Below are 20216 nucleotides of genomic sequence, written 5' to 3'. Positions count from 1 at the left end.
CAAAGAGTAATGGAGGGTTGGGGTTTCGTTCTCCAGAAACAATGAACAAGGCTATGATATCGAAACTTGATTGGCGGATCCTACAGAATGTTAAAAGTATGTCGGGTGCCGTGGTGCGGAGCAAGTATAAGGTGGGGGATTGTCACTCGTCGGATTGGTTAGCAGTGAAAAGCAGTTGGTCTTCGACTTGGCGAAGTATAGCCTTGGGGTTTCGAGAGGTGATTTTTCCTGGTCTGCGTTAGGTTCTGGGTGATGGACTCTCTATCAAGTTTTGGAAGGATCATTGGTTGGGGTCAGGTCCTCTTATTGACGAGGTTACTCGGAATGTCCCGGAAATGGAGCTGGAGCTGAGTGTGCGGGATTTATGGATTGATGGGGTAGGTTGGGACTAGACGAGGCTTGCGTCATGGCTTCCACAACAATCTCAGCTGTGTCTTGCAGCTGTTAGGGTGGATACGTTTACAAGTGCGAAAGATTGAGTTTCATGGGGTACAACCTCAGATGGCAGTTTTTCTATGAAATCTGCTTATCACTCTCTCACCAAAGATTCTATTCCTCAACCGGACATGACATCTTGGTTTCAGAGGATTTGGAAGGCGGTGGTACCAGAAAGAGTGAGGGTTTTCTTGTGGCTGGTTGAACATGGAGCGATCATGAAAAATGTAGAACGTTGTAGAAGTCATCTTAGTGACTCGGGAATCTGTCAGGTTTGCAAGGGCGGTGAGGAATCAATTCTCCATGTTTTGCGTGACTGTAAAGCCATGGCAGGTGTCTGGAATCGTTTGATTGTACCGAGTAGGAGAGGGGTGTTTTTTCAACAATCTCTCTTTGAGTGGATATTTGAGAATCTGGGCATACAAATGGTAATAGGAGGAAGTCCATGGGCTACAGTGTTTGGTATGGCTGTGTGGTGGGCATGGAAATGGTGGTGTATTAATATCTTTGATGAGTCTGGTAAATGCCGAGATAGGGTGCAGTTCATCAAAGACAAGGCGAAAGAGGTCTGCTCAGCACACTCTATTGTGCGCATTGGGCATGGGTTGGGTCACGGGTGGTGCAACAGATTGCGTGGAAGCCTCCACAGGAGGGTTTTGTCAAATTTAATACTGATGGTGCTTCCCATGGAAACCCGGGACCTGCTACAGCGGGCGGGGTGCTTCGAGATAAGGAGGGGAGATGGATCTTTGGGTTCTCCATTAATATTGGGCACTGCTCGGCGACTTTGACTGAATTATGGGGGGTCTATTATAGGCTTTACTTTGCTTGGGCACGGAGATTTACTTTGTTAGAGATCGAAGTGGACTCAGCGGTTGTTTTTGGTTTCTTTGACAAAGGCATTGCTGATACACATCCTTTGTCACCCCTAGTACGGTTGTGCTACGACTTCATTTTGAAGGACTGACTAGTCCGAATTTCCCATGTGTATAGGGAGGCGAATCATCTTGCAGATGGATTGAACAACTATGCATTCTTCAGACCTCTTGGTTTGGAGCTGTTTGATTCTTGTCCTAGTTCTTTTCTTTCTGTTTTAAACGATGATGTACGAGGAGTTTCGTCTCCCCGACATGTTGGTTTGTAATTCTTTTATTTCTAATAAAGTATGGGAGGCCTAGGCCTCTCTGATTCACCAAAAAAAAGTTGAGAGATAAATAGAAACTCTCCATTCTTCTTGATTTGTACGTCCGCGTCCATATCATCATCTTATTTGGACTTATGTTTACAAATTAGCTGAAACAAAGGAAATTGTAAGAGAAAGAAAGTGAACACCTACCATGAAAGTGAATTAGTGTATTGTGTAACTTTAGAGGAAGACTACGAGAGAGTTCAACATGTGTGTCACCTCCACAAATTCATATCAGTATAGTTGACCTATATATAAAAGAGTCACATATCTGAATTAGCAGCAGCAGCATGGTATAATACTATCAAAGCACATTATTGCATAGAGAGATTCAGATAAAAGAATGAGTTTAAAGCTTGTAACCAGAGAAGAGGGGAAGATATGGTTTAGTAACTTATTGTGACAAATGGTTGCGTAAGGGTTCTTTTGATGAGATCTCTCAACTTGTTTGATCTCTCTGCAAAATTACATTTTTCTTTTTTTTGAATCTAATGTTAAATTATAGAGTGCAACTTAATTTTGAAAAGAAGGCTGAGAAATGAAAACTAGAAAAGTTTGACTAAAGAGCTAAGGAACTAAATACGAGATTGCAACCACTGTTGGAAGCTTGCATCGTATCTTCGATACCCCAAACGCTGAATTGCCAAAAGCTGATCACGGACATGTCTATCAATCCATCCAATGAGCTTTGCTGCCGTGTTCGGAGCTTCACCATGCCCCCGACCATTGCGCTCCCGCCATATCATGTAGATTACTGTTTGGAAAACGTACCATTGAAGAAAACCATGCACACGATCCTTGTGTGCCTGCGACTCCACGTAGATGAGAGAAGACCAATCAATGGTGTAGTCTATTTTGAATATGCCTTGAGCGAGATCCACACACATTTCTGACTTCTGAGACAAAACTACAGGTGAAGAACAAATGATCTCGTGTTTCCAGATGTGTGCGGCAAAACCCGCAAGTACCCGAGATAGCTCTATTCCATTAAGCCATTCGAGTGCCTTTGGGAAGCCTATCATGAACCACCAACCAGACTCAAAAAGAAAACTTGGGTGTAGCATAAGTAAACCACACACCCTATGCCATGTTACCGTACTAGACGTGGTTCTAATGTGATTCCAAGTATCTTTTGTTGAGAACCGCGGTCTGAACACATCATTCTTTCCCTTCCAACATTCTGCCATTGCAGCCTTAGAGCCTCCTCTATTTGAACTAGAATCATAGAACGGTAGTGCTGTCTTCGACGACTACTCCAAGCCTCCACCAAAGTACTTCGACAACCAATGCCCATATCAATGACTCCACGGTTACCATTGTATGGCACATTCTACACTTGCAAAGACAAAAGAAAATGGATTTCATTTGCTTTACTAATATTGACACTAATAAATTTGGTACATTAGGAAGTGAAAATATTGACACTAATGGTTCTGAAGTTTCGTCCTCAGCTACATAGCCATCATAATATTCTTTAATTTGCAAGACACCTTTATCCAAAGCCATTGTGTATTTTCTGAAACTAAGTTTTGTTTTTTGTTTTAATTTGGCTGTGTCCTCGAAGAAAGATAACTAATGGCACCTTTTACCAAAGCCATTGTGTGTGGATCAGAAATATCCTTATAGAAAATATGCCGATATCACCTTCTATGGTGTAAAACTATGCTCCCATTGTAAGGTATAATCAAAAGCTTGTCCTATTTCAAAACTCCATGAATCTTGTCTTTTGTTCCTTATTTTAATTAAGGATCAGTTTTCTTATTTGTCCATGATCAGGTAAACCACGATTAATCAAGAAAACGGGAAAATATATGGGAGATTTGCACCCACACCTACTTTACCTCCATCTTCTTTCACTTTCACCTACTTACTACTATTCCTATACTTTTTCAAGTTTTTTTGGCTTAGGTGTAATTTTTTATGGCAAAACTGCTCCTCTCCTCTTTCTCTCATTCTTTTTTTTTTATTATTGTTGTTAACACTTTGAATGGTTATCACAAATCATCTATTTATTTATATATAATATGTTATGATTATATTTTCTACATTTTAAGATACATATTGCTATATTTTTTTATGAATTTTTAGATTATACAATATCCATTTGTCATTGAACATTTGTTCAATGATAAGTTGTTAATCAATTGCAGTATTATATTATGTTATGATCTCTTTGCAAGGTTCATGTGTTACCCAAAACTCAAAGAACATAAAAAAAAGCTTATGATGATTAGTTACGGACCTTAACTTGAAAAGAAAAATAAACAAAGTTTAGTGGATAAATAAATTATGGATAGGTCTCCATGGATTCATTCAAAACAAAGTAATTTTTTCCAAAGTTAGTCTCTTTTCCACCACCAGTTCGGAATGTGCGGCAATAACAAAGTATATTCATACATTAAGATTCATGATTTCCATCCAAGCCTATCCACTTAACTTTTACCACATGTTCATTAACCCTAATTTGTTGACATATGTTTGTTGGACATGAGTACATGCTTTCTTCTGCTATGATATCATTTAGTTTAGTTTGATCGCTACAAATGATAACCATGTGTACATGGTAGCGTAGATATCATTGGTGTTTTGTTCATTTATATTCTGTAGGTATAGTATTGTTATTGTGAGATATCATTTAGTTTAGTTTGATCGATACAAATGATAACCATGTGTACATGGTAGCATGGATACCATTGGTGTTTTGTTCATTAATATTCTGCAAGTATAGTATTGTTATTGTGGGGAGAAATAAATAGATAGTGGGGGAGTTAGCAAAAAGATCATAAGAAGAAGTTTTTTTATCATCGTGTAGGAGTTAAATTTAAAATTTTTAATTACAAAAATTAGTAACTTGTTTATTATTTTCAGATAGCTTAACATATGTTGTTAATTTCTCGTTAATATATTATGTTAAATTATGCGACGTTAAGTGACAGTTACTTTTGTTTTTTTTGGTTTTTTTTTTTACTTTAATTTTTCTTAAATGTGTAATATTTTGTTTTGTAGAACAGAAAGAACGTGCTCTTTCTTTTACCTTTATTTCTTTTTTTTTAGCATTGTACATGTCTTTTTTTTGGAAAAGAAACATAACAATTAACGTGATTTTATTTTTATCGGAGCTCTAATAGTTTTTGACGAATAGCTTTTTTTACAGTAATTAATAAGTTTGGAAAATAAATAATTTGTAACTAATAAATTTAAAATATTTTTATGAAAATATATGGTGGAACACGTAAAATTTAAATTCATGAGTTGTTTAATTAAGAGTGATTTTAGGACTCTTTTAACTAAGATCATGAAAGGTGCGGTAGAGTAATTAGGATTTTATAGCATAAATATTATTTGTTTTGATATATTTTGGGAACGAAAAAGTAATAATTGTTTTTACGGTAAATAAGATATCTGATTTTTTTAAAAATAAATTGTGACTGTTTTCTTATTTTGTTTTTGGATTTTTTTTGTTAATTACTAAATTATGAAAAATAAAATCTGATGTGGAGAGAGAGAAAGAGGAGAGAGAGAGAGAATAGAATGGGTTAGAAGGAGTGAGGGGTAATATGTAATTAAATTTGAGAAAAGTATATGAGTAGTAGAAAGTAGATTTAGTTGTAAATAGTTGTGGAGAAAGTGGGTGTGGGTGCAAAATTTCCAAAATATATTGTAAATCATAACAAATGATGAATAATCAGACTCTTGATTAGGCGTTTTGAACTTTATGTCCATATGTGACAATTTTAGCTAAGCCACTGGAATGATAGTGCTAAACAAGACGAAAAAAAAAACAAAAAAGAACTAAATAAAACAAAAATATATATAGCTAAGCCAACATAACGATAGAGAAGGTTAGCTGATAATCCGTACATGTCCTACTCCTTGTTCTTCACAGATTGAGAAGACTTGGAGAGGTCGCCAGATGTACACTGATGTCGTCGTGGTTTTGGCCTCTTGGGGACGAAATTTTGGACACTAAGATCTTCTACATAGTCTACAAAGGCGTAAACTGTGGAATTATGATTGGCCCGAGCACCTTGGATTTCAACACTTTGGAGAGTGTTCCTTTCCGGATTAAAGTAGAAGACATAAAATGGATTAGATGCATATTTCATTGACAAAACAATGTCATCGGTAGCAGTCATCCCAGAAACAGAAAGATCCCCTTTATGTATAGCAACATGACTCTCATCCCACAAAGTGTAGGCATATTTCGACCATTCCTGTTTATCAACATCCTCTAGAACCCACATACTCAACTCAACAAGAAATCCACCATTAGAAGCATACCGCAACTTAATGTTAATCCCACCTAATTTCCCCTTATAATTTATCAATCCATCAAAACGGCATTCTATGCCTATGTACTTGAATTTCTCATACCTAACATCAAAGCAAACTATCACCTCCCCATTAGATGCATGTCGAGCTGAGTAATACAAAACCCCATTGATGCAAATATTTTCCCTACAAGGCAGATGTTGAAAAGTTCACTGGATCGTCCTCCACCTCAGTTCCCCAGTTCCCAGTGTTAAGATATAATCACTAATGACCAATACCTTAAATTCCTTGTAAAGAGGATCAAACCCTAAATAGCTATACGAAAAGCCTCTGCTAACCTCAGGTAAGATAACATACTGTCCTGTGAGAGGGTTACATATCACACGCTTGTCATCTAAATCTTCCCTTGGGATGAACATATTACGAAAATAGATCAATCCAGAGGCAAAGCTACAATCGCAATCGCTTGTGCCTTTCGAGAATTTGGTATGAAAATCAGTGGCGGCTACTACAACAGAAGACTTCTCATATGGTTTCTGAGGCTGAGGCGTTGAGTAAAAGCTCCACTCACGGTGTTGGGGGACCGCAAATAAGAGACTTGGACGAGCCGAGGACTTGGTTAGAAACAACTCGGTGAAATCATGACGGTAAAGTCTGAACGCCCATAGCTTCGACACGCAACGACACCTACCGATTGATTTTGTAGACAATCTCGAGAATATCTCTATAATGAGATCATCTGGAATGGAATCAAAAGTTTTTCTCCTAACCATGATCGGACGCAGAAACATATTTTGACAATACAAGTCGCACAGACTCCCTCTATAGATATGTATTTTTTAGGATTATTTAGGTGTTGACTGGTTCTTCCGCTACCTCCCACAAACGCTGCGTTTGCGGGTAGTAGCGGTTGCTAACGATTGGAACCAATCACAAAAACCGCTCCTAATCGTTCCCAACCGTTCCAAACCACTGTATTCCAAAAGTTTTTTTCCGCAAGCGTTTGCGGTTGCGAGCGATTGCGGTTGGAATTTTTTTTTTTTTTGTAAAAAAACTTAAAAGAAATGAATGATAATGAAATTTTTTTTGTTATATTTTCTATCTAACCAATTTACTCATTAATGATGAGAGAAAATGAAGTACGGATACGATTGCAGAAATTATAAAATAAACAATTAGAAGAAAATAATATTCCAATTAACAATAACCTGGAAAACTTGATTTAAATTTAATGGCACATCGCACATAAGTTTAAAAAAATCTAAATAAATATAATATTTCATCAGAAATTTAAGAAAATAAGATTATTTGTGAAAAATATTAAAACAAATCACCAGTGACTCTTCTCAACTCTAACTTGACCATTCCTACCGATGCAACTACTGACCCACGATCTAAGAAAAAAGAGAAAAGATTTAGGATCTAAAGCATATGTTTTGTCATTTATCAAATTACTTGATTAAATTTTTGGTGAAAAGCCAAATGCATAAAGGAATAAGTATTTCAATATTTTTTTTTTTTAAGAATAATTATTATTTTAATAAATTTTAATTATAAATCAAGTTTAATAAAAATTTTGGTGTTTTTAAATATTTATATATTAGATATCACATTTATTATGTTCCAACCGCTATTGCACCCGCTGGTCAACCAGTCGTAAACCTCCCGCAAATGCACCAATTTTAAACCGCTAAACCAGTCTCAAAACGCTTAATAACGCTTAAAACCGCAATCGCCCACTTCTGCAATCTCCCGCAATCGCAACCGCAGCGTTTGAACCAGTCAGACCCTTAAAACAGTTTGTCCTAATTAGATGATGTTTAAACATTAACCTAAGACCCACATCGGCATATCTATAGAAGGGGCCGGGTGGTTCACTTCAACCTAAGGCCCAAGATGCATGGGCTTTTAACCATCCAATTTTTTATATACTTTTTACTTTTATTTTTGTGTTGATCGAAAAACATTTTGATGGCAAAACAAGGTTTGCAAATTCAGCAATTACTAGATTTTAACCCGCGGTACACCGTGGAATCATTTTTTATAACCAAAAATTTTAAATTTTAAGTTACATTTGTTTTTTTAGAGTTATATTTGTTTTTTTGGTTAATATTGTTTGTTTTATTTAGTGTTTAAGATTGTAAAAATTTATTTTGATTATTAATTCTAGAATTTCACCCATGATACAATTTGTTTTTACATAATCTTAATAAATCAACTTAATTAGATATGTCTAATATTCTAAAATTGATGGTGTTAACAAAACAATAAGATGAAAATTTAACCTGTCCTCAAGCTTGGGACTAATAACCTTATAATTTGTTTTGCAATATAAAACCGTTTTATGACATCTTTAACATTTATAAGTTTACATATACATAATATTTTAACTTTTTATTAATTTTAATTATATCAATAATCACACTTTGAAATTATTGTAATGGTCTTAAAATATATTAAAAAATGATAAACCAAGTGAAATATAGAAAATAAAACTTACGCAAAGTTCCCCTGAAACTGAGAGAGATAGAGATGAAGGGAGTTATCAACAAACAGTATTTGGAAAAATGAATATATCAACGAAACAATTAGCATATAATGCGAATACCGACAGTGGTTAGTAGCCGTCATTAAATTAAGGCATTATGAGAAGGGACCGTGGTTGAGGAAGCGGCCGGCATAAGTAGAAACTGAAAACTTAAATTTTATTGATATGATAAGCAAAACAGTATACAAAAGGATGAAAACATACACATTGAATACAAATATATTGTTGCTCTCATAGACATTGACACTATCGCGTGGAATACTTGAATCTGATGGAGACTGCTTTAGCAACCATTCGTAACAGAGGTCGTGTAGACGCAGAGGACGCTGTCCCCTGGAGAGGGAAAGGTGATACATTCAAGGCCAATTTTAGCACCAAAGACACATGGGAGCATACTAGGAACATCGGTCAGAGGAAGTCGTGGGCTGCGGGTGTGTGGTTTTCTCAGGCCACCCCTAAGTTCTCATTTCTGGTCAGGGTAACCACGCTGAACCACCTTACCACGGGGGACCGCATGCAGCTCTGGAACACACGGATAGATACCTCTTGTTCCATATGATGTGCCTCACAAGAATCCCGCAATCATCTGTTCTTCACTTGTCCTTACTCGTCAGAAGTTTGGACATGACTCACCTCCAAGCTGCTCGTACATCACTTCACTACAAACTGGGACACCAACATGTCTCTCCTTGTGGACACCTCTTTGGGGAGTATCACCCTGTTTTTCCTCCGTTAAGCATTCGAGGCTTCGTTTCACGCTATTTGGACAGAGCGGAACAATCGCCAACACGGGGAGGAACCGGTACGATCCACTCTGCTCATCAAACGTCTAGATCCCCAAGTCCAAAACAGGTTGCTTACAATCCAAGCATCAGGAAACTCCAATAGATATATGGAGCGATGGTTAGCCTCACGTTGAGGAGGGACTACTCAATCATACATGTTGTAAATTACAGCTATAGTATTTCAAAAAACTCTTTCAAATTTATGCTTCACTTGATGTAAAACAGTATTTTTCGAATAAATTTTACATTTTATTCAAAAAAGAATACAAATCAATGGTTAGTGATGAGAAGGACTCATATCTTAAAGAGAGTGACTAACTTGCAATAAAAATAAACATCAAAAGGAAGAGAAGAAATAAAGAAAATATAAAGCAGTTTCCATCAATTTCAATAAAGTTTATTTGTTGGTGGTAACTTTTTTTGTTGCACTCATTTAGCTAATGAGGGGTTATTTATAGTGCTTTGAAGTTGATATAATTAGGTGTGATATGGAATTGAGAATAATCTGGCGCGGAAGGAAAAAAGTCTCTAACACGAATTAAATGTAAAAATGCATGTAAGGGGGTTTGAAATTCTTTGAACTGTATACCTTTAGCATTTAAGGATGTATTGTAAAGCATTTTGTCTTCTTAATTTTTTTTTTATCGTAATATGATAACTTAATATTTATATATACATATGTTCTAAAATTTCTAGATTTTTTTTTGTCATGTTTTTTTGAATTCGGGTAAACCCAAACTTACCCGAACTAGACAGAATCCGATCTGAACCAGATGTGTTAGTACAAAAAAACTCGAACGGGTTTTATATGTCTAAGCCCAAAAACCCGAACCTGAATGCCCAGACCTACCGGTACAACAAATTCAGTTCACCTAGGGTCTAAAAAATATGTAGACGCGACTGAAAACAACTTTCCTCTCATATTTGTGTTCATATAGTAAAATTGGTGACGGTTAAACAACATTGTGTTCATACAGTAAAATGTAAACGTGTCCATACGAAGAGGAGCATATATGCGTGATTTAGCATCAAGAAGAGTGGTTTAATGTTCTGATCTGGAGTGTATCTTCAGGATGATTAAACCAAAACTCTTCCTCGGCTTTACTGACAAGAGTTTGAAACAAAGGCTGGTTCAAGTAAGATACTGGCACAATGCATCTTTCCTTAAAACATATGTTGCTCCCAGCTTGAGCTAATTTTTTCTATGTGAGATTATTTCTAGTTTACTATAAGAAAGTGTATCATGGTCAAGAAGTGTGTTATAGTGATATTAAATGTAGAGAAAGTGTGCTAGAGTGTTATTTATCCAAACAATTATGTGTGTTTAACATCCCACATCGGCTCAAATGTTTTATAAGATTCATAGTCATATTATAAGATTATCTAACTTAACAAGCATACAAATTTTAAAGTTTATATACAATTTAATTCGATATTTTTATTGTAAATGTTTAATTTTACTATATATGTAAATTTTAAAATTTTAAGAAGATAAATTCTTATAATTGATATATTTTAAATTAATAAATTTTTAAAAATATTATGAATATATAAACATATTAAAAGTTTCAAATAACATGATTAATTATATTGTCGTATAGGTAGACGAAACATAATTTGAATCAGTTTTAATAAAAAAAAATATATATCATTAATCTGAAGCTTAATTATAGATTAAATTCTCATTTTAATTTTCAATGCTACTAATATCAGACATGTTGAATTCAACTAATTTAACTATGATATGTAAAACAAATATATGTAGGAAACTATGTAATCACAAATATATGTAGGAAATAATATTTTAAATGATAAATTATGAAATATTGATTTTTTAGATTAATTTGTAGGCAATTGTCATAAATACCACTAATATGTTTTTATTCCAAAAATACCACAACTTAGTTTTTTGTTCCAAAAATACCATTAAAATGTAATTTTTTCCAAAAAAACCACATAATTGAATTAAATTTCTAATACTAAAAACTAATTTCTAAATTTTAAATACTAAACCCTACCCCTTAAAAACTATACCCTAAAACTAAATGTGTCAACCCAAACCAAAAAAAAAATTCTACATCCTTAAAAATCAGTTTTTTGTGTTTGTGGTAATTTTGGAAAATAAATTTTTGTGGTAATTTTGGAAAAAACTAAAATGTGGTATTTTTTGGAAAAAAAAACTTTTTAGTGGTATTTAAAGGAATTTCTCTTAATTTATACTTATAATTTAGGGATAATTGCTTAGGTTTTTTTAAAAAACAAATTGGTGATATTATTAATAGTGGTGAATATTTAGCAAAATTTTTGGTGATTGACAGTTTAACATTAAACTAGGATTTACCCTATAATACACTACGGGACAATATTTTTTTGTATACTTTTATATATAATTGTTATTAATTTGCTATTTATTATTTTTAATAAAATAATATATATATATATATCATTTTATTTGGAAACATTTATAGTACTTGTTATTGCATAAATAGGTATTGAATTTGAAATAATTATAAGTGTGTGTATTTTTCTTTAAGTATAAGTAATTTTATTTAACATAAATATATAATATTTGATTTAAACTGAAAAATACACCACGGCGAATATAACTATTAAAAGTTTGGCGTTTAATAGCTATGTTACGAATTATCTTTGCTTTGTCGATGGATCGTGGAAAGCAACAGAAAAATATGCTAGTCGTGGATGGTATTGTACCTCTCTAGTGGGGGAGGCTTCTACTATGGGCCTGGGGCAGCCAATCTCTGAAGCAGTCTCACGTCTCTTCATGCAGAGACCGAAGCTCTAGTCTCGGTGATGCTGTGTATGATTAGAGCGGATAATCAGGATGTCGTCTTTCTTACCGACTGCTCTGACTTGGTGAAGATGGTATCTTCGCTCTTGGAGTGGCCAACTTTCAAATCGTATTTAAAGAAGATTCAAGTTGATAAAGAAAAGTTCAGTTCCTTTTCTTTAGCCTTAATTCCCCGCTACAGAATGGTAAAGCATATTATCTGGCACAACGTGTTCGTTCAGTTTTGCATCAAGTTACCTATTCAGTAAAAAATGTTATTTTCTATTGGTTTATTTAAGCTAAATCTAATCATATGTTAAAAAAAAACCTTCATTGAAACCAACAACATTTACACCTTTACCCGTTTTTGCTTTACTTTATGTTTCTTCTCCTTTCTTTTGATGGAATGCTTATGACATAAAACAATCATCAATTTTTATATATAAATAATTATTTTTCTAAAAATAGAAGGAAAGAAAAGAAAATGTAGTTTATAAATAGTCCTATAAAAGAGTAACTGAAACAAATTAGAAAATTGCTAGACCACATATTTCCCCTCTTGTAATTCCTATCTTATCTCTATATAATAAAAAAAAGAAGTACAAATTGAAAATTGCCAAAAATTTCTAAGATTACCACTCAATTATTTATGAAGGAGAGTGTTTACTAAAATTGAAAAGGATAAATTTGTCAAAATGTTTAAAGAAATCAATTACCCGACCCGATTGAGGTGGGATCGCTTTTTTACTATATATTTTTCAGTTGGTGCGTTAATTATCTGATGAGTTTTGTTACAGATTATAATTAAAGAAAACAGTTTACAAATGATACATGCAATTAATAATTATTACTTATTGTATAGAAAATAATAATATTTATAAATAAAAATTTGACAAAAGATCATATTAATAATTTACTAACACCGATTTAATAATATTTTTGATTATAATTTTACCAACAAATGAAATGAATAGTCAATATTATACATATGACATATTATTTCTATTCATATTTATTTAATTGATTAAATAATGGGCCTAAGCCCAAGATAATGAATGTTTCAGTCGGCTTGGCTGCGTAAACATGTTTATACTGTGAGGACCTAATTGTAAAATTAGATAACGAAATTAGAATGGCTTCTTCCCCTTTGCCTCCGGCGATGAAGAACGGAGAGTATAGAAGAAACTGGGCGGAGCTTCCGCCGGAACTGACGTTATCTATCCTGATCCGTCTCAGTCCGATCGAGATACTGCATAACGCTCAGAAAGTGTGCCGATCGTGGCGACGCGTCTGTATAGACCCATCGATGTGGCGTAAAATTGACCTGAGAAACTTGGATGGCTTGGTTTACGATCTCGAGACCATGTGCCATCACGCCGTTGATCTTAGCCAATCGCTGAGACAATGCCCGGTCTTCGCCACCTACGGCTATTCAGGAACGGTTTTTCGGATACGGGCTTGAACGCTATTCTTGAGTGTTGTCCTCACCTGAAAGTCCTCGAGTTACACAAGTGTTCAAACATTACTCTTGTCGGAAATATGGGGAACTGATTTTTTTTGAGAGGATTAAAGATTTTTGAGACGACCCCAACCTAATGACTCAACTTGCCGATTACCCATTTGGTGACTTACCTTTCGTGTCATGAGAGATGCTGCCTAGATTCTATTCGTTTGTTAGTGATTCTTATTTAGATTATTGTATTTCACCGATCCATACAATTCATCTTGGAATCTCCGCGAAGCTATCATATATCAGAATTTCTCTATTATTGTAATGTATAAATGAATTTTCCTTGTGAGAAACTGAGTACTACATCGTCTAAAGGTACAAAATATAGAGAAAACCCGTAAATGAAGGTACTTCACTTCTTATTTTATTGATTTCAGGTTTTAATTAATCCTTCAGAAATGATTTGTTCGGTTCTTCTTCCTCGTCGCCATTGTCTACTCCCGTACCTAGGCTGATGAACGTTTTGAAGTCATGTTGCAATAACTAGTCCCTTGATCTCAAATTGCCGAGTTTTGTTTTGCTTCACATTGCTACTCTCATAACACTTCCTTTGTCATGGTTAGTGAAAAAAAGTAGTAGGTTTATTACTTATTAGCAGAAGAAGATCATCCACTTGATACTTGATACTTGTAGAACCCTTATGAACTAGTTAACCCAATTTATACAAACGCATTAGTAAAATTAAATTCTTAAGTTGTTATGATTGTTATCTGCCTCTAATATATGTACTATCAAAAAGTAATCCTTACTATAAGCTAAAGATATATACTTCCTTTAGTTTTAAATATTCCAATTTCTTGGATTTTTTTTCTTTAAAAAAGCACTACAAGAAATATAGACATTACTAGCACAGGAAAAATGTTACTAAAGGGCTTTCGTAGCGCATTTGAAAACGCTGTATAATGAGGAGCTATAGTAGACCCCCTCCTACCATAGCAGTTTTTACGCGCTATGATAAATTGACCTATTATAGCGCTAATACTCCGCTATTTAATATAATTAAATAACGCTTAGTTCGTGCTATTATGTTTGTTTTTATAGCAAACATTTCGTGCTGTAAAATATTGTTTTGTTCATTTTGATAATGCTGCTGTAATGTATATTATTATGTTCTATATTTCAATTATTTGAAACCTATAGTGCATAAAATATAAATTGCAAATTGATTCATAGATAAAATTAATATTACATTAAATTTATAAAACATACATTTTACATAAAATCATTCTATCAAATACCCAAAAGATACAAATGCTTGAATCACCAAGCCATAAAGAAAAAGAAGGCAAGTACATTTCTTCACCAAACCAAGTAATAAAGAAACTGAAGCAGTCCTAGTAGTTCTCCACTCATACCATCAGCAGATCACCTTATAGTAACTGTAAGTGGGAAAAATAAAAGAGTGTCAGCATAATAAAATTGAATCGGTCATAAGCAATGGTAAAACTCTCACTTTCCTAAGGTTGGTGAACTCGCAAATGTTACAAAGGATTAAACAAGAGATATGAAGAACAGGAAAATGGATTTAAAGTGTTTACAAACCTGTTTTCCAATCACCATCCTTTAAAATCCATCCCTCTCCTGTTGTAGCTATTCAATATGGGACTTCAAAGCAGATGTGTTTTTGGTTTCCTATCTTGCAGCCATCTTACAGACAGAGAAATAGAGAGAAGAACAAACTCGTTGGAGTTTATGGCAGCTAAAACAGGCCCCCTTATCGATCAATAGCTGTGAAAACAAATGCCAAATGAATTCATATGTGAGTACAGATTCCTACAAAGCTAACTAAACTCCAGATGTGAAGAGGTACATAACCACAAGAGAGAAAACAGAGAAGATTGGAAAGAGATTCTTACTCGCTTAGAACCAAACCATGACTAAAGAAGACTATGACCACCAAAACGAATTTGGAACCAAGAGTCACTGAATTAGTAATATGTGAATTAGCAGACCTAACAATCTACAATGAGATCCCAGAAAAAAACTAACTTCACCTAAATATCTTAAATTTAAAAAAATAAAAGCACTTTTTTACCTTGGATCAAAATCAGCAATTGAGGATTTATTATTCTTCAACAAGCTCCAACAGATGGGAACACTTGTTATATAGTCCGAAACCAAGATCTTGATACACCGAGGGTGACTACTTGGCTTCCTATCATATTGGAAGAGTTACCTGCAAACATTAGAATTCAACTATCAAATTAATCTCAATCTCTGTAGAAGAAAAATGACGTAATGAAACATACAAGACAAAAACTATACATTTCTTGATGACTTTAGAGTTCTAAAAAAAGTGCTGATAGAAGAACATCAGACCGCATTGAGAGAAATTAGTTACCTTTCTTGCAGCCATTAATCCTCACCATCTCCAGTTTATCGAGAAACTCAGTCTCACCACAATACTTAAGGACTTACAGTCCCCAAAATAGCAACTTTCTGCACCCAAAAAATATTTGTAAGAACAGAGTTAAACAACACATATGGAAAGAGTAGAGAGTTGTACAAAACATTTACATGGCGGAGCAGTATTTTCATCAGTAGTAAGTCCCTTGAGAAGGTTCCGTCTGTTCTGTCACTCCCTTGAATGAGGGTGTGAGCTGGGCTTAGTGAGTTGTCAACTGCAATAGACACATTGCTAAAGAAGAAACATAACAAACTGCACAAATCAGCCCCAATTAAAAGTAGAAAGATTCAGACTTTTAACATTCATACTCTTCATCTAAAACCCAGCAGAACCTTGTACAAATACCAATCCTAGCTAAGGTACTAATATGAGGAAAAACAACAAAAACAAGCCTACCTTTTCTTCTCCAGCTCCAGCCTCTGTATACCATACAAACAAAATCAATAATAATTCAAACATAATAATCCACACAACAATGAAGGCATAAAAAGCAAAAAGTAGTAGGACTTAAATCCGTTGAATAAGATTCAGAAAAATGTCAAAGGAGAAACATTCACCTAGAGGAACTATTAAAGGCTAAGTATTTAACCCTAGAACCGAATCACCAAGATGAAAAAAAGAAAGGTACACACGAAGCTTCCATTTCACAGAATCACCACCGAGATAAAAAAAAAAGACTCTAACTTTGTTTCCTTGAGAAGAGAGAGAGAGAACCGTGAGAGAGAAGGGAAGAAGAAGGCGTGGAGGCCCTGTAAGAAGCCATCGAAAAATCAGTCTCAGATCCAGAATCTGAATCGGAGGGAAGCAGAAGCGACATCGGTGGTTTTGTTTTCACTCTGTCATCGGTGTTCGAAAGGCGACAAAGGTTTGTTGGTGTGTTGTTGTCTCCGTGGTGGCGGCGACGGAGGTTGAGAGGTGATGGAGGATGGGAATCGATTTTCTGAGAAAATGAGATATTTTTTTTGGCCAAATGTTTTTTTAAGTGTTTGGTCCGAGTGAGAGAGAGTGTCGGAAAAAACAAAGTTTTGGCTAAGTGTTTTCCTCCAAATGATTTTTCAGCTATTGTAGTGATTTTTGGTGATTTTTGGGTTTCCGCTTATTGAAAATTTTCCCCAGCACTAATCCAATGCTACAATAGAGCTCACAATCTATTTTTGACACTTTTAGTAGCAGTTACTGAATTAGTGCTACAAAGAACTGCTACCAAAACCCAAATTTGTTGTAGTGAAGATAGATGTTTAAGGTTTCTATGCAATATTTATTTGTTGGTATTGATGAATTATAAAATTCAAAAAAAAAATAATACTGTTGATTTAGAGTTATAGAAAACTGTAGATCATAAAAGTAACGCATGCACCACTTTATTATGTGTATATTTTTTGCTAAAATGAATTACTAACAAACAGAGAGTATATATAATATATTACTTTTGAACAATGAAGAAATTCTTTCGAACTTGTTTGAATGCATGTTGACTTGAGTGTCTGTTTTGGTCATGTTGCCATTGCAGCCTAACAGGTATTTCGCATATGACATATCATTCATTCAACTTTAATTAATCATTCATCTAATTAACCACATTTATTCATTATTTTCTATTAAATTGTCATAGCCGTTTCTCTCTGACGCAACCACCAAGGTTTAGTTTTTCGGCTTAACGTCACAATGTATGGTTTGATGATTTTGTGTCGGAGGATTTTTTTTTTCATGGGCATGTTTGTGATAGTTTCTACACTTCTCATGGTGCCTTATGGAGATTTTCCAAGTTTGTGTCTCTATGTCCGTTTATGCTTATTCTTCATGTAACCTTAATTTATAAGTTGAACCAAAATGTTGGTGCACAAAAAAAGATTCTATCAAACTTGACATATGTAAGATATATAAAAGATACATTTGATTATAAAGCATTTTCAAAATCTAACCGAAAAATATTTTTACTTAAATAGAAACGAGTCTATTCACGTTTTTTCATTTCTACTAATATCAAATAGAGTTCAAGTTATGTTGTACATGACAATATCAACTCTAAGGCATTCGAATATTCGGTTTTTGGATATTTTGGATATTAGATTTATTATCCATTCGATTTTTCTAGAATTTTCTATTGGTTTCGCTTCGGTTTTTCTATTTTTGTTTTGGTTTCAGTTCCTTATTTTGGATTTTTCATTATTTTTTTTTTTGGATAGTTTTGGATATTTTTGGTTGCTTATTTCGAGAATTAATTGGTAATTTTGGTTTGTTTCGGTTCTGCTGGATTTTGGTTTGGTACATTAGGATTGATTTTTTTCCCCCTAAATTAACAATATCTTTGGTGTGTTGGCAAGTGTATTTTGCAAAGCCTGCCTAATTAGAAAATCTAGGGCACATAAATAGCGCGTGACCGTTATTTGCTATATGTGCGTGTGGCCTTGCTTGAGTTTTCCTTCAGCTATAAGTATTGAGCCTAATTATTATACGTGGCATGAATTGCACCGCATACACATAATACTACGTAAACCTAGTTTTGAGTAAGAGTAGGGAGCCGTTAAAGGTCCGAAACGCACTTCACTTTCACTTCTTATCCTCAAAAATGTCTGCCTCCTTCCCTGTGTCACTGGCTACTTCCGTGCCTCCGGTGACGAAGGAAGTCAAAGAGGAGCCAATAAACTTGGCGGAGCTTCCGTCGGACTTGACAGCTTCGATCCTAATCCGACTTGGTGCAGTTGAGATACTTGAAAACGCTAAGAAGGTGTGCACATCGTGGCGAGACATCTGTAAAGACCCTTCGATGTGGCGAAAAATCGACTTGCGAGACATCACTAAAGACCTTTGGATGTGGCAAAAAATCGACTTGCGAGAACTAGGAAACCGCAGATTGGACGATTTTGCTTTCGATCGCTTCTGCCGTCACGGTGTTGACCTAAGCCAGGGCAGCTTGCTTGAGATCGACATTGAGCACTTTGCGACCGATTCTCTCCTCACCTACATCGCTGAGAGGTTCTCTTCTCTCTATCCCTTACACTTTCAAGTATGCGTTAAGTTTTTAATGGCTTTTATTTGGACTGATAAGAAATATCTCAAATGTATTTGTCTCCTTATTTTTCTGGTGAGGATTAGGGCAACATCTTGTTTACACTCATCTCAAACGCTTTGCTCGTATAACACGTCATTCCTTGCTCTTCTGAGCTTACATGCTTCGTAGTTGATTAGTACTTTTAGAATTTCTAAATCACCATTGTTCTGCTTAATTAGTTAATGCTTTAATCGACACGCAATTATTTGCAGATCAAGTAATCTGAGAAGTCTTGGACTTCGAGTATACCATGGTTTTGTGACGAACAAAGGACTTGTGGACGCAATCGCAAAATTTCCATTGCTTGAAACCCTCGAGGTCTCACACTCATCGCTTAAACTGAATTTGAAAGCTATAGGCCAGGCTTGCCCCCAGCTAAAGACATTGAAGCTAAACTCCTCAGGGTCAGGGTTTTCTGGGTTAGATGAGTTAGATTACAGGTCCGTTCGCGTCAAATGCGATGATGAGTATGCCCTAGCAATCGCTGAAAGCATGCCTGAACTACGCTACCTCCAGCTTCTTGGGGACAGGTTAACTGACACTGGATTGAACGCCATTCTTGACGGCTGTCCTAACCTGGAACACCTCGATTTACGCAAGTGTTTCAACATTAAACTTGTCGGAAATCTTGAGAAGAAATGTTTGGAGAGGATCAAAGAGTTCAGACGCCCGAATGATCCAACTGCTGATTACCCATTCGATATCGTTTTTATCAATTATGATTCAGATGAAGACTATACAGATGAGGAGGGACTCATTGACGCCTACTACGACTTAGCAGGCACCTACTAGGTATTGAATCTCTCTGAAAACATGTTGCTTTTGTTGGCCTTGTCAACTTCTGAACTCGTTCATGGCTCCTCTTTTCTCTATGTTCGTACTATGCTTTGGTTGTTTAAAAATTATTTCCTTTGAACTTTTAATTTTTGAGAGTGTGACTGTAGCTCGACGAAAACGATGCGATGGTTTTTTTTATTTCTCAATGATCTGCTGATTTAAATTTACAAATCTACTGGTGCTCAGGAGCTCTAGGTCTTAATTACACTCATGTCCATAGTTGGATATCAAAGTTATAGGTGATGATCTTGTCCACGGCTAACGACATTGAAACTAAAATATTGCTTCCGTTATATTCTCTCTTAAGTCATCACCAACGGTGATACTTAGCTAAGTTGCTAAAAGATTGGTAGTAATAAAAATGATTAATTTATTCAAATCACGTAAAGTTTTGTT

At 35.0% G+C, this 20216-nt stretch overlaps 2 protein-coding genes, 1 long non-coding RNA gene and 1 pseudogene across 3 annotated transcripts; 1 reads left to right on the top strand and 3 right to left on the bottom strand.

Annotated features, from left to right (window-relative positions):
* Positions 1–2196: 2196 nt before the first annotated feature.
* On the bottom strand, positions 2197–3127 carry LOC147929934 (uncharacterized). Its single transcript, XM_087480798.1, has 3 exons — positions 3023–3127; positions 2726–2951; positions 2197–2636 (listed from the first exon to the last, which is right to left on the bottom strand). The coding sequence occupies exons 1-3, from the start codon at positions 3125–3127 to the stop codon at positions 2197–2199; spliced, it is 771 nt and encodes a 256-aa protein (XP_087336924.1).
* Positions 3128–5487: 2360 nt separating this feature from the next.
* Positions 5488–6666, bottom strand: LOC104738464 (putative F-box protein At1g30930 pseudogene; annotated as a pseudogene).
* Positions 6667–15114: 8448 nt separating this feature from the next.
* LOC147929933 (uncharacterized) lies at positions 15115–15668 on the bottom strand. The gene is made up of 3 exons (XR_015578138.1): positions 15560–15668; positions 15381–15447; positions 15115–15252 (listed from the first exon to the last, which is right to left on the bottom strand). It is a non-coding gene; the product is annotated as an uncharacterized LOC147929933 (long non-coding RNA).
* Positions 15669–18408: 2740 nt separating this feature from the next.
* Positions 18409–20005, top strand: LOC104737406 (putative F-box protein At4g05475). The gene is made up of 2 exons (XM_010457574.3): positions 18409–18907; positions 19196–20005. Exons 1-2 carry the CDS (start codon positions 18501–18503, stop codon positions 19773–19775), a joined length of 987 nt encoding a protein of 328 aa, XP_010455876.3. The 5' UTR covers positions 18409–18500; the 3' UTR covers positions 19776–20005.
* Positions 20006–20216: the final 211 nt, after the last annotated feature.

This window comes from Camelina sativa, chromosome 13 (assembly GCF_030686135.1).
Source record: "Camelina sativa cultivar CO46 ecotype springtype chromosome 13, ASM3068613v1".
In the NCBI taxonomy this organism is placed as follows: domain Eukaryota; kingdom Viridiplantae; phylum Streptophyta; class Magnoliopsida; order Brassicales; family Brassicaceae; genus Camelina; species Camelina sativa.
Note: the sequence above shows the minus strand (reverse complement) of the source record. Positions and strands in the feature narration are given on the sequence as shown.

Coding starts and splice junctions, on each gene's coding strand:
- LOC104737406 (XM_010457574.3), top strand. CDS start 18,501: ATGTCTGCCTCCTTCCCTGTGTCACTGGCTACTTCCGTGCCTCCGGTG. Junction 18,908..19,195: donor CTCACCTACATCGCTGAGAG/GTTCTCTTCTCT, acceptor AATTATTTGCAG/ATCAAGTAATCTGAGAAGTC.
- LOC147929934 (XM_087480798.1), bottom strand. CDS start 3,127: ATGGCTTTGGATAAAGGTGTCTTGCAAATTAAAGAATATTATGATGGC. Junction 2,952..3,022: donor CAATATTTTCACTTCCTAAT/GTACCAAATTTA, acceptor TTGCAAGTGTAG/AATGTGCCATACAATGGTAA. Junction 2,637..2,725: donor TGGAATCACATTAGAACCAC/GTCTAGTACGGT, acceptor GGTTCATGATAG/GCTTCCCAAAGGCACTCGAA.